Source organism: Myotis yumanensis, unplaced genomic scaffold (genome assembly GCF_028538775.1).
Source record: "Myotis yumanensis isolate MYYU_CA2020_CCGP unplaced genomic scaffold, mMyoYum1.0.hap1 SCAF_16, whole genome shotgun sequence".
Taxonomy (NCBI): domain Eukaryota; kingdom Metazoa; phylum Chordata; class Mammalia; order Chiroptera; family Vespertilionidae; genus Myotis; species Myotis yumanensis.
The window spans coordinates 20,168,018-20,182,607 of NW_027223767.1; the positions used below are offsets into that span (position 1 = coordinate 20,168,018).

General features: G+C 41.5%; 2 protein-coding genes across 4 annotated transcripts in view; one reads left to right on the plus strand and one right to left on the minus strand.

The window, feature by feature from the left end:
• The window catches only part of EFCAB5 (EF-hand calcium binding domain 5), a 94,717-nt gene extending 86,107 nt beyond the window's left edge, over window positions 1–8,610 (minus strand). Inside the window, 1 exon segment of the mRNA XM_070394829.1 lies at window positions 8,524–8,610. The gene's annotated coding sequence lies outside the window, so the exon portion shown is untranslated.
• The window catches only part of SSH2 (slingshot protein phosphatase 2), a 216,444-nt gene continuing 210,227 nt past the window's right edge, over window positions 8,374–14,590 (plus strand). For 2 of the 3 annotated variants that reach the window (XM_070394823.1, XM_070394826.1), the window contains exon 1: window positions 8,375–8,554. In XM_070394823.1, coding sequence (XP_070250924.1) covers window positions 8,492–8,554 — 63 coding nt within the window. In that variant the 5' untranslated portion in view covers window positions 8,375–8,491. Of the gene's footprint in view, window positions 8,555–14,590 lie in introns of all 3 variants that reach the window. The other variant, XM_070394824.1, reaches the window with a different exon arrangement.

A 14,590-nucleotide genomic window follows, 5' to 3' on the forward strand; every position in this document is an offset into this window, starting at 1 on the left:
GTAAATTGGTCAATTGTAGCATTTGGCATCTTGGTTGGCAAGACTGTCAGTCATACATGAAAGAGCAGCCAATTATCCTTGAGGAAGGGGTTTCATAGAATAAAAAAGAAATCATACATTATTCTGATTACTCAGACTACTAAAAGATATATGATTTACTTGGATTTGTTATGAGTCTTGATCCTCTGGGTATTGACAGAAAAATGTCTTTGTAGGAGGTTGCTAGTATAGCTCATCAGTAAGAATAGCTAGAGAAGAAAAAAGGCTGAACATAACCCTTTCTTGATGAACACTTAAAAGTAAAGCTAAGGCCCTAGCCGATTTAGCTCAGTGGATAAAGCATTGGTTCATGGACTGAAGGGTCTCAGGTTTGATTCTGGTCAAGGGCATGTACCTCAGTTGCAGGCTTGATTCCTAGTCCTGGTTGGGGCATATGCGGGAGGCAACCAATTAATATGTCTATCTCACATCATGTTTCTCTCTCTCTCTCTCTCTCTCTCTCTCTCTCCTCCTCCCTTCTACTTTGTCTTAAAAAATCAATGGAAAAAATATCCTCTGATAAGGATTAACAACAACAACAAAATAGTTTTTGTTGTTTTGGCTGTAAGCCAAAAACTGTAACAAATTCATTATATAATTAATGATAACGGGTTCTATAATTAATGATAAAGGGTTCATCAAGAATTATGGGTTGCAGACTTATAACATAAATTGAATTCACAATCTAGCTACGTTACTTATGTGAAACTTGGGGCACTGATTGGTAAGAAGAGGGACCCTGAAATTTGGAATGGTGACATTTAATTAGACTAGGAGACTGATAATCTCAAACACATGAGCCACTCTGAGCCTCTTTTGCCAATGGAAGCAGTTTTTTCTCCGTATTTGTGGAGACTGACCTCCTCTTAATTGAAAATGTAATAATCTCATCTTGGGCAATAGCCTTGCAGGGGGATGCCCACTTTCCTCAAGACTCACAACAACCACCTCTTATTTCTAGTAAAATCATAACTAAAATCAGATCTTAAAATGCTCCAACAGGGTAAATACAAAGTCTGACCAGGAGGAAATGGCTTTTATAGCAAAAGATTTTCACTATTTGCTTATACAGTGGCAGAAACCCAGGGAATGTGTGCTAGTATGTTATAAGGGAGTTAAAGCAAGGAGCACAGAATATAACACTGGCTTGGTTAGAATTTCTTGTTATGGGTACACTTACCAGAAAGTAAGGATTTAATGTGTTAGCATTTATAGCTGGGAGTGACACTAACCATTGGTGAGTTCACTAAAACATAGACTCCACAGTGGCCTATGTTTATTCAAATTGAGATACCAGAACTTCCCTGACATAACATAAAGAGATCCAAAGGCTTAGGGAGATAGGAATTTTGAAATAGATTTATCACATATGACCTGCACATGTACTACCCCAAGTACATCTCCCTAGAGGACTCTGGTGACATTACTGAGGCACTGAAAAATACATTAGAGAGTGGGAGTACTTGCATCCTTGGAAAGCTCTATGGTGGCTTTCATCCATAAGCTAGGCATGATGGGATGATCCATTTCAAAGTATCAGAGGTCAATGTCAGTGTTTAACCACCAAAGACAAGGTGGGTATATTTACCATAAAGAGAAGTATAGATATAGTGGTAATCAGGTATTTTGACCCTTAGTGATCTTTGTGGCTAAATGATCATGGTGGTCCTAGGAATAAAATAGATGGCCAGTTTACTAAAACATTGATCATCTACACATAATATTAAAAATCCACATATGATGGAAAAAATATTACTTCAGTCACCACAGTGGAAAATTCAGACCTTTTACCCAGTTTCCAAACCTAAGCCTCTTAATTGAAAGGAAGGCTGGATCCCCTTAAATGAGAATTCTGCAGCACTGCCATTAATATACACTGAAAATCTTTCTCTGTGTCTTCTCCATAAGGGACATCTGGCCATTTTGTAAAATGATTGTGTGCTAGGGAAAAAGAAATGTCCAGGTTTTTAGAGATTTCTAAACATTGGCACTAAACTGATGTTAATTCCTGGGGGCCCAAAATGCCACTGCAGTCTACCAGTTTAAGTGGGGGCTTGTGGTGGACAGGTGAGAGACAGAGTCTTTTTAAAAAAAATCTTTATTGTTGAAAGTATTACATATGTCCCTCTTATTCCCCCATCAACCCCTGAGAGATAGAGTCATAATTCAAGTTTGACTCACAGGGGGCTGAGTGGGTCCATAGAACCACGATGTAGTGATTTAATCAGTTCCTGGATGTATAATTAAAATAGATACCTGATAACTGGCAGAATTTCCATATTGGCTCTCTGATCCTGGAATAAGGGCCATTATAGTCTGAAGGATCAAGTTAAAGATGTTAGAAATCTCCCTCCCACACATACACACATACCAGGAGAGTAAACAAAAATTATTGCTTTCTTGGGAGAGCAGAATGTGGGATTATAGAGATTAATGACACCAATAAAGATCTGAAAGAAGCAGAGGTGATGAAATCTATCTCTTGCCAATTTAACTTTCCTGTTTGGCCTGTGAAGGTGGATGGATCTTGGAGAATGACTGTAAATTATTATAAGTTTAATCAGATGATGCCTTCAGTAAGAGCTGCTCTTCTATAGGTAGTATCTTTACTGGAATAAATCAACATAACCCCTACCATTTGGTATGCAGCTATTGAACTGGAAAATGCTTATTTCTCCATACAAATCAGCAAGGAACACCAGAAGCAATTTGCTTTTACTAGGCAGGGATGACAATATAACTTCACAGTCTTGCCCTACAATTACATCAGTTCTCCTACTCTCTGCGATATTATAGCCCCAAAAGATAGAGTATCTCAGCCTTCCAATCAGCATTGAATTGCTCCAGTATATTGAAGACATTATACTAATTGGATCTGGGAAGCAGGAGGTAGCAAATAGGAAAAAAGAACTATCAGAGTCAAATATAATTTATACTTGTAAATTTTGAATCATTGTGAAAGTGTTTTAAATTTCTCACCTATTTATATAAAATAAGTTCTCATCAACAATGACTACCTATCTCTCAATTGATGTTTCTATCCCTCACTCGCTCTCCCTCCCCCCCCTCAAATAAATAAATATCAATAAAAACATAAAATAATAATAATGACTACCAAGTGGTCATTGTTAAATTCTCTTTTTGAGGAATTACATAGTTATTTCAATCACAAAACCTTACATTAAAAAGTTATGTTTACAGCCCTTGCCGGTTTGGCTCAGTGTATAGAGTGTCAGCCTGCAGATTAAAGGGTCCCAGGTTCTATTCTAGTAGAGCGCATATGCCAGGGGTGGGCAACCCCTGGCACGCATGCCAAACATGGCACGCCAGTAACTTTTGCTGCCACGCGAAACCCTCTCTGATAATCTTCCATTTACAATTTTTGTGAACATTTGAATGACTTAAATGTTAAATTACAAGGAACTGGCAAGACACTTGATGTTATGTTTGGTTACATAAAGGCTTTTGAAAAGAAACTGGAAGTCTTTAAGAGGGATGTGGATGGTGAGAGATTTAGATATTTCCCAAACCTCAAGAGGCACATCAAAGACCTGCCAAAAGATGACAGAACAGACTGTCAAAGCCTTTAAAAGCTGTTTTTAAACATCATCGAGTCAACTACTGAGCAGTTCTTCTCAAGATTTGCGAAATTCAGAGAACTAGAAGAGACAGCAAAATTCATGAGGTTTCCAGACAGCATGAAACTGGAGGAACTAAACTTACAAATGTTTTCATGGATAGACATGGCTAACTTTGAAATGCAGTTGATTGAATTTCAGAGTAGCTCAATTTGGAAGCAGAAATTTGTTGACCTTGGAGTTTACTTGGAAAACATTGAAAAAAAAAAAAAAGCGATTAGAGACACGAGTACCAGAGAGAAGTGTCAAAAACGGACCACTGAGGACTTGGAATGCCATTCCAGAAAATTTTTTGTTTAAAAAACTTTTAACAGCGTTACTCTCCATGTTTTCATCCACATACGCTTGTGAATCTTTGTTCTCAGTGATGAATTTTGTTAAGTCTTGTAATAGGAGTATCCTGACGGATGAAAGTAGTAGCTCGTGCATATCTCTGAAGGTCATGAAATATAAACCTGATGTAAAATCTTTGTCATTAGTGATGCAGCAGCAAAAGTCCCACTGATAATATCAAATGGAGTCACAAAGTTTTCTGTCGGACTATCAGTGTACATGTATACATTAAAAAATAAATGGTATGCATATAAGCCAAACAAATGGACAAGGACAACAGGGGGATGAGAGCATGAGTGTGTGTGTGTGGGGGGGGGGGGTGAGGTTGGAGGTTAATGGGGAGATGAGGACACATTTGTAATAAAGAAATTAAAAAAATAAAAAATAAATGTATTTTTCATCATCATATACTGTGTTTTTGTCTCTTGAATTTTATTATTTCTTTAAGGTTCTTCACATATGTACACCTTAAGAGATATCAAGTAGGCATAACATGTTCTCAAAAAATTAGGGTTGGCACGCAGAAGAATTTTGAGTCAGAGATTTTGCTTATTTGGGCACGCACTCATAAAAAGGTTGCCCACCCCTGGCATATGCCCAGGTTGTGGGCTTAACCCCCGGTTGGGGGTGCGCAGAAGGCAGCCAATCAGTGGTTCTTTCTCATCATTGATGATTCTATTTCTATCTCCCTCTCCCTTCCTCTCTGAAATCAATACAAAAATTTTTTAAAAAGTTATGTTTACAGATACAATCTCATGTTTTTCACTAAATTTTTTAGAATAATTTATTTAGAAGCATATATAAAATTAATACTTATCATCCTTAATATGTTTATCTTATTTTTCTCATTATATAATATAAAGAAAACAACTTTTTCTATCCAGCCCATACAGTTGCCTTTTTAATTTACCCTAGTGTGCTACACAAATATCATTTCTATGGATGTTAGGATATGAAAAAAGATTGAGAAGCACTGCTTTAAACTTCAGATCAGGATTCTTAACCTCAATTAATTTTAGTAAATGTATGAAATATGGAAATGTATCTTTCTGGAGAGATGATGAATAGTTTTCATCAGGTTTCAAAGCTTAAGAACCAGCTGGTCTCAGGAATTTCAGAACTTCCCCTATAATTTCACCCCCAAAGAAGAAATGATACAAATTAAGAATTAATTGAACTCCAACAGCACAAACAGGTCATTATCATGGGTGAGAAGAATAAAGGTGCTATTAATGGAAGTAGGAGGACTTTTATCTTTTTGGCACACGCTTGTGGGAATATTGCTCTTGGTTTCTCTTCTCGAATTCAACCAGTATAGTAAGAGGATTCTAGGATTTTCTCTCTGTTTGAAGTAGAGACCTTCTCTCTCAGATCACCCAAAGACCAAATAGGAACCAGGGTTGAGCCCAAGGAAAAATAGGGATAAATGGGGCAGAGAGCATAGATTTCAATGCTCACATGTGATCCAGCTCAGTTCACAAAGCAACTATATTGGGATCTGCAGCCAAAGCTTTAAATCCAATATCATGAAGACCACATTTGCCTAGACCTTCTCCTCTGTGTGTCTAAAACACTTTGTACATATCTACATTTCATATCTCCCTTGGGAGCTAGCAGTGGTGACAAGCCATACTACCACTAAACCCTAGTGTCATTATTTGATGTGGTTTCCCCAGCTAACAGGCTATGAGGCTGTTAAGAGAGGTAGATAGACTCTTATATTGTTCTTAAAAGTGTCTACATATAATACACATTCAATATTTTCTCAATTAAGGGTGAATAAGCTAAAGAATATGCACCAATAATTTCTAAATCTTCGTTTTCTTAAAAACTCATATACCAGGAAGAGATACTTCCCCTGTAAATTAATAAATTAAGTTCCTGATACAAACTTAATGTGAATTTATAATCCCAATTTGGATCAGGTTGTATCACCTCAGATACGTTGTATAAAAATATTCTATGCCTACCTACAGATGAGACATCCTAACCACGAATCTACTTTTCCTACTATTAAGGCATGAATCATCTTTATAGTTATTTTTGTTCCCTTTTTGCTAGATGCTATTTTCTACACATAGGGTACACTTACCAAAAGCTAACTGAACTTGGAACAAACATTAGAGACGAATGATCTTAATTACATACAAGGCTTTGCAGTTTATACTGCACTTTACCATACACCATCTCATTTGATCACAAGAATCCTGTGAGTTAGAGCTTCATTGTAGAAATGAAGAAACGAAAACTCAAAAAGTTTCATCCATTTGCTTAAGGTTTTAGAGCTGAAATTAGAAGCCTATGGCAGTGCTCTTTCCCACTGTAAGATTAATGAAATTCTCTCTCTCGTCTTCCAGAAGAATTCCTTAAGATTATATTGCTACACAAAAGTAGTGTTGCTGTCTCTGAAACAGTGAGAAAGTGAACATATAAGCACATTTCTAAGACCTACTGATTTGAATAACTTTTTCTAGAATGATTCCTTGGTTTATAAGCCACATGTGTTTCATTTGAGTTCATTCAGCTTCTAGCTATGTATATCGCTTGGCTCTGCATACAGCTGCCTGTTTGGTCTTCTAAGCACTGATCCAGAGTTCTTACTTCTGAACTTTTATCTACTCTTTTCCTGTTTACCAGGTAGCTCTGGGGAAAAGTCAAGGTAGTTGAATCTGTGAATCATACATCTTCCTTCACTTTTGTCTCGCAGGCATCCTTGACCACCACCAGGGGGCAAAAGACGACCAGCTGGCTTCTCTGTAGCACGCTTCCTCTCCATAGGACAGTACAGCAGGGGACCCTGGGGTCTGATTCTCCTGGAACCTCCCTGCCAATTATGTCAAGCGCAGGGCCCCGGGGAGAGAACAAAGGCTCGCGCAGGGGCTCCCGTGGCACGTCCCCATCCAGAAGCTAGAAAGCGCTCATCAGTCCCGTCAGAGTGAAAGCAACAACGAGACCCTAGCAGCGGTTCTCAACCTGTGGGTCGCGACCCCTTTGGCGGTCCAACGACCCTTTCACAGGGGTCGCCTAAGACCATCCTGCATATCAGATATTTACATTACGATTCATAACAGTAGCAACATCACAGTTATGAAGTAGCAACAAAAATAATTTTATGGTTGGGTCACAACATGAAGAACTGTATTTAAAGGGTCAGAAGGTTGAGAACCGCTGCTAGAGTTTGAGTGGCCAACGGGAGCGGGTGGGCTTCAGTGACTGCAAACTCCGGAATGCGTTTTCTGCAGCTTTGCTATGTCTGCTGGTACCCACCAGCGCATCCACTCAAACTGAGAAATCGCTCTGTCAGTGCTCTCTGTGTGACCAACGGTATTTGCACAGTGCATTCTTCCCCACTTTTTAATCTTGATGTTCCATTATCTCCTTGGCTGAAGGTGCTGCGGACGGCTTGTCTTTTAGAAACGGATTCCTTTAGAATAGTTCGTCTCCATTTCACATGTGTCCACGAAAGAATGAAATCTAGAAACGAGGCGAAGAAACCTCTACATCTAGAAGCACATCCTGTTCAATGTCTTCCCAGCAGGAAGCAGGCGGCAGGTAAATGGCAGGTTGGACCCTCAGCACTGAGCCCAGCCTCTCCGCACCTCGGGAATAATGAATGAGTCCTCACACAGGGGCCCGGGGGAGAGAGGACACGGGGGGGGGGGAGGGGGGGGCCGCGAAGCGTCCCAGGGAATACAGCCAAACATCTTTCTTTCCAAAAGACTCGTCAGACAACATGCTCGGGCTCTGAGACCGAAGGGTGGGAAAGCTGAGAAACAGCCCGCGAGCCCGGGCCCAAGGGGGACAACAAACGCGAGCCCTGCTCCCGCCGGAAGGGTGTCCGGCTCCTAAGTCGCACCCCCACTCAGAACGGGGGTCTGAGTCCCGCGGAGCCCGTTCCCACCGGAAAGCGTGCCGGCGTCAGGGTTTCCCTTCAGTTTCTTGGCCCCCAGGTCGGTTAAGCCGTGCGCCCACCTCATAAAATGGTTATCTGTGGGGAGTTGGGACTCCAGCGGCCCCCGCCCCGGGTCCCGTCACCCCAACCGGCTCCATCCCCCGTCGCGGGCCGACGACGCGAGCCCAGCGCAAGGGAGGAAACCGGGAGGGGGCGGCGGCCGGCGGCGCACACTCCCGGCGGCTTCCGGCAACTCAAGGGTTAGCGCGCGGCAGCGGCGCGCGCCGAGGGGAGAGGCGGTTGCTGACAGGTGGCGCCTGCGCACTGGGAGCGCTCATTGTGCCCCGCAGCTGCCGAACCGCCCGTGCCCGTCAGTCCGCCCGCCAGCCGCCCGTTCGGTGCGTTAGCCTGCGAGAGGCCGGCGGTGGGTGCGGAGCCTGCGGCCGTTCCCGCGGCCTCCTCCTCCCCCCTCCTCCCCGTCCCCCTCTCCCCGACCCCGCACTCCTTTCCCCATTCCGGCTCCGTCACCCTCCCGCCCCTCACACTCGGGACGAGAATGCCCTGCCCGGAACAACCCAGCAGCGCCTAGATGGCTTTGGTCACGGTCCAGCGATCGCCTACCCCCAGCACCACCTCCAGCCCCTGCGCCTCGGTGAGTCTCGCCCCGCGGCTGCTCCGCTCGCTTCTGTCACTGCGGCTCCGCTTTGCCTCAACGGGTCCCGCCGAGCGCCACTGCGCACGCGCCGCGCCGCTTCCCAGGCCTTGGCACTCGGCGGCCGCGAGCCCCCCACACCCCCCATCTTAAAGACGAGCTGCAGGAGCGACGGGACGTTGGTTTGGGGCCCCATCACTCTGGGCACCGCGCTCTAACCGCCCTCGCCCGAAGCCCCCTGCGGCATGCTTTCCTACGGCTTGAGCACTTCCTTTCGGGAGTGAGTCATTCTGGCTCTTCACCCTCCCCCTTCCTTTTCCCTCTGTTGCTTTGCTGCAGGGAGAGGACCGTGGGACTCCGGCGTGGCCCCTTACATCCATCCACGGCCGCGTACCCACACGCATTTCGTGGACCCGTATTCGAGCACCGCGCACCCGCCTTCAGGCTCCCTCCCTGCCTGCCTTCCCCGAGCCACTTGCCGTCTTCCCTGTGTTCTGTGCTGTTCGGCTTCCTTGGACCGCTGAGCGGTGGTTACTCCTTGGTCTTTTCCCTCCTTCCCTCCCCCAAGAAGCAGGCTGTGGTCTCTGCTTCTTGAACTTCTCCTCTTTTCCTCTATGGAGATCCCCAAAGCATCTGGGGCTGCAGGACGACCGATGCCAATTCCTTTACATCTTGCAGACGTTTATGCCTTACACTCACTGCTCACGAGCGTTCTTATTCTTGGGTCACGTTTGTATGGCTCGTTAGTTCAGATGCCTATGCCAGTGAGGCATGCTTCCAGCAGGAAAATACCCAGCAACCAGCCTTTTCCTGCTGGGCCCTTCTTTGCCTTCGTTCCTCACCCCACCCCCACTCCTGCACACACTATTCTTTCAGGCTTTATTTTTGAAAATACTTATTTTTTCAAAATAAAACATTGCACCAGCCGGGCGAAATGGGATCTTTCATTGAAAAGTAATCCAGATGTTTTAGAGGGAAGCAGACCGAATGAAACTATGGGCAATTGGGAAAACCGTCTTGAACTTCCTACAGAACTGTAATTTTTTAAACTGTGCTGGTGGATTTAGTAGTTTCAAGTTGCGAAAAGATAGGCAATAAACACTGCCACCGTCCACTGTAAAAAATCGGCTTACTGTTATGTTTATATGTTGACTGGCTTGTAATTTTAACATAGTTTCCTGAATTGCAAAATTTTGTAAACAGTGGTGGTTTCTTTCTTTCCCCCCTTAAGCTTTATTTTGCATTTTTGTGTGATCTAATTGACAAATATATCCTAATTCTAGAAGTGATTATATTTCATAGGTTAATTTACCTAGTGTTATTCCAGAGAGCAGAACTAGGATCCTTGGGTAGAAGTTCAGGGAGGCTCATTTCCAATGATTGTAAGCAAGAATTTTGTAACAATGAAGTGGACTCCCTTGCAAAATAGTGAGTGCCCATTGCTGAAAGTATTCAAGCAAAGTCTGGAGGCCTTTTGCAAACTCATTAGTCAACAGAGCCAAATATCAACAGTACAACGATTGAAATTTCTTTTGAGAGTCAAATTTTTTAAACTTAAACTATATAGATAGGTACATTGTTATTAACTTAATTAGGGTACTCCTAAGGCTTAGGAAGAGCCACACTCAAGGGGCCAAAGAGCCGCATGTGGCTCGCGAGCCGCAGTTTGCCAACCACTGGTCTAGGAGGTGATAGAAAGTATTCCTGAAATGGGGAGACTTCTAAGACTTTTTCAGAGGTTCTGTGATTTGAAAATAATTGCCCTTCAAAGGTAGACAACAATTTAAGGTCCTCTGAAGACAAGTATCATAGGGATAGAAATTGAATATACAATACTTTATTCTTATATGTGGTACTTTATGCCAGTTTTTGGAAAGTCACTAACATACTATCAGACCATCTTAATTCACTCCACTAGTGAACTCTTTGAGGCTAGTGGTTGCCAGGATTGATTTTGTTTAAAAAGCAACTGAAGATTAGTAGAATCATGCAAATAAACTAGAAACCAGTATTATAGTGAATAATTTTTCTTGGTCATTGTTGAAAACATTTATGCTATCATAATATATGTACACAAAGTTATACTATTTTTCTTGAGGTGAATGATTAGTATACATTAAGATTACGTCTATGATTAAATTCATGCCACTTGATATGACTTACTTAACCAAACTTGGTTATTTTAGAGTCTTTAGGTATGTTAATAGTTACTTTTGACATAAGTAATTAAATTAGTCATGTGGTAAGCTCAGTTGCTGAGCTAAATGACTGATATTTCTACATCTACTTGCTATACTAGCCTGGTTATTTCAGTTGTTTATATGTGGCCCAGGGGGTAAAGGAATCCTGGGACTGATGTGTGTGTGTGAAACAATCAACGTTATTAACATGACTGATGAGCCAATTACCTTTCCCTTTAAATTGTCTTCCCATTTCAGTTCAGCTGAGTCGTCTCCTGGTCCCTGTATTCTAGCCTGCGTTTCAGGATGCTGTCTGAATTGCATATATTTCCTGTTGCATCTTTTGCTGTATGAATAGGTTGAGTTGTTGGTTTTTTTAAAAATGAGCAAAAGGAATCTAGAGAGTCATGAAAGGAGAAACTTAATTTTGTAAGGCTGGAAATTTATATTTTTAAATTAATTATAGTAAGCATTTTATTATATGTTTTTACTATAGGAATTTCAAAATTTTAATAGTGTCAGTTTTTCAGTATTCTTTCATTAGGGATTAAACAAATCTATTGATCACCTACTGGGTATAAATGACTATTATAGATACTAATATTTATAAGAGATATACTTTATCAGGATCATGTAATCAGGGATAGGATGAAGAAAAAGGAGGGGAGAGGATAGAGAAGGAGAGTGAGGGAAATGATACTGTATGTACATGAATAGTCAGTTTGTAATGATAAGTATTGTCTGGATTCAGATGAAGATAAATTCACTAATGGCAAAAGTAATATCAATCTCCAAATCTCTTGCGTCTTTCTCTATGCCAGACATCATGCTAAGTGCTTTACATGGATTGACTGACTCATTTACTCTACAATATGCCCAAGGGAAATTGCTATTATCCCCATCTTACAGATGGAAGAAACTGAGGCAAAGAGCAAATGAGGAATATGCTCAGTGACACTCAGCTGTTGAAGCTGTAGTTTAAACCCAGATGTGTCCAACTAGAATCTGCCATCTTTTTCCTTTGTGGTAATCAAAGGGAGGTATACAAAATATCTGGCTCTTGAACTAGCCCTTGAAGGATGGGCTAAATTTCTATAGGTTGAGCTGGAAGCTGGAAAGTAGAGAATATTCTAGGTGGAGAAAGGCTATATTCACCAAGACTTAGAGGAAGAAAAGTACAAGGCATATCTGAAGGACTTAGGCCCATTTGAGGAAGAATTTGGAAAGAGTAATAGGCAATAAAGGTGAAGAGGCAGCTAGGGCTGCACAGGGACTGCTGGGCTTAGGAGTGTGAACTTGATGGAGAAGATAATGCAATGTCCTCAGGGGTTTTTGAGCAGATATGATCTCTGGTGTTTTAAGAAAATCAATCTAGAAGCTGTGGGCTAGAAGAATTGGAGAGAGGGAGAGGCCATGAGTGGATCCAGTTAGAGCAGTGGTTCTCAACCTTGGCTGCACATTAGAATCACCTGGGAATTTTTTTAAAATCCTGATTTCTGGGCCTCATCCTTTGGAAATTCTGTTTCTTTATTACTAATGTTGTGGCCCCACCCCATAACAAAGAAACAGAATTTCCGGAGGATGAGGCCCAGAAATCAGGATTTTAAAAAGATTCCCAGGTGATTCTAATGTGCAGCCAAGGTTGAGAACCACTGAGTTAGAGGATGTTACAGTAGCCCAGGTGTGAGATAATAAAGGCCTGAATTGGGAATGTGAAGTGATAATGGAAAGAAAGGGGCAGATTTGAGGGATTGTGGAGAAGACACAAAGGACCTGGGGACTGATTGGGTATAGGGAAGGAGTCAGAGATGCCAGCTCTAGGAATATATTGTTATTCCTAGATCATAAGTGTGTCCTAATTAATTGGCAATTTAAGAATTATCTCTTTCCCTCTGTTCTTTCTGCTATGAATTTTCAGAATGGATACCTATATTGATCTAGGGCAGTGGTTCTCAACCTTCCTAATGCCACAACCCTTTAATACAGTTCCTCATCTTGTGGTGACCCCCAACCATAAAATTATTTTCGTTGCTACTTCATAACTGTAATTTTGCTACTGTTATGAATCGTAATGTAAATATCTGATATTCAGGATGAATTTAGGCGACCCCTGTGAAAGGGTCATTCGACCCCCAAAGGGGTCTCGACCCACAGGTTGAGAACCACTGCCATACAGACACAGTGAACTGCTACAAAAATCTTTTAGTCTTCTGTAGTGCTTTATATTTCTCAGAATGTTTTTGTGATCATGATCTAAAACTTTCTAGAGGAGCCTTGTAAGTTATGCAAGACAGGTTACCAAGGTTAAAAGACTTGCTGAGGGTTATAAAACTGGTTGGTGTAAGAACCTGAACTAGAACTAAGTCCCTTGGCTCTTGGTCACATCTCTTTCCATGGTGTGATAAGAGAAACGGCATTAGTTTCTGATCCCGAGAACTTGACTGCCAGTATAGTAAAGGAACCAAGACTTGAGATACAATCAAGAACTCACACTCTCTTTGGAGTTCATTTATATTGTAATCTTGAATACCTAGAACAGAATTACCCAACTCTGTGCAGATCATTTTTAGGTAATACCCTTATTTAAAGCCTTGGGCATTTAATGGCCTTACTCTCAGAAGATTATAAAATAGGAATGAAAAGTGGCACTGCTGCTAAAGACAGGCTCCTTATAGTTCTGGGAAATGATAACTGTGATGGTTTTACAGCAAGGGAGGAGGAAGAAAACCTGTAGATAACTGTCCTAAGGAAAAAACAGCAGTTACGGACTACTTAATGTAAGGCCAACTACCCACCTAACATTCAGTATTCCCTCAGAGCTAATATTATATGGTCATATTGATGATCCTGAATATCATAAGAAGGTTTAATCTTGTTTTGTCTTGATTTAAGCAGTCAAGATTGAGTAAAGTATATTTTTAGATAGATGTTCATCTAAGTTTCACCAAAATTTTGATGTTTAAAATATACATTTTAATTAATTGTGAAATTTATTTACCATATATCTTATTTCCTGTTTATGATGGATAAATAAGATATTGTTGAATTATATATTTCAAATATGACCCACACCTCTCTCCCTAAGCAGAGAAAATAAAATCATAGAAAATATGAAATCCTATATAATCCTATATAATAAAAGGCTAATATGCAAATTGACCAAACAGCAGAATGACCAGTTGCTGTGATGCACACTGACCACCAGGGAGCAGATGCTTAACGTAGGAGCTGCCCCCTGGTGGTCAGTGTGCTCCCACAGGGGGGCTGGCAAGTGCAGCAGCGGTGGTGGGCTCCTGCCTCTGCAGCAGCACTAAGGACCCCTCAGGGGATGTCCTACTGCCGGGGGAGCGGGCCTAAGCTGGCAGGCGGACATCCCCTGAGGGGTCCCAGACTGTGAGAGGATGCAGGCCGGGCTGAGGGACCCCCCTCCCCAATGCAAAAATGTCATGCACTGGGCCTCTAGTTGATTTATATGAAGCATAAATACTTAAAAATGATGCTTTTTAATTTTTTGAAGACAGCTTTAGAAACTCTTTTAAACTGTAGAAATAATATATGGCCATTATAGAAATTTGGAAAATACAGAAAAGTACAATAAAGAGAATAAAAGAGAGTGGGGGGATGGGAGGTAATGTGGGGATAAGGACACATATGTAATAACTTAATCAATAAAAAATGTTAAAAAAAGAGAATAAAAGATATGTGCCATAAAGCTGTGTATATTGCTGATGTATATATAATTTTACATTTTTAAGTTTGATGTATATCATAGATGTATTGCCATATCACCTAAATGGCTGCATTGAGTAGTTATATTATAACTTGTTCTAACCATTCCGTTATTAATGGACATCTT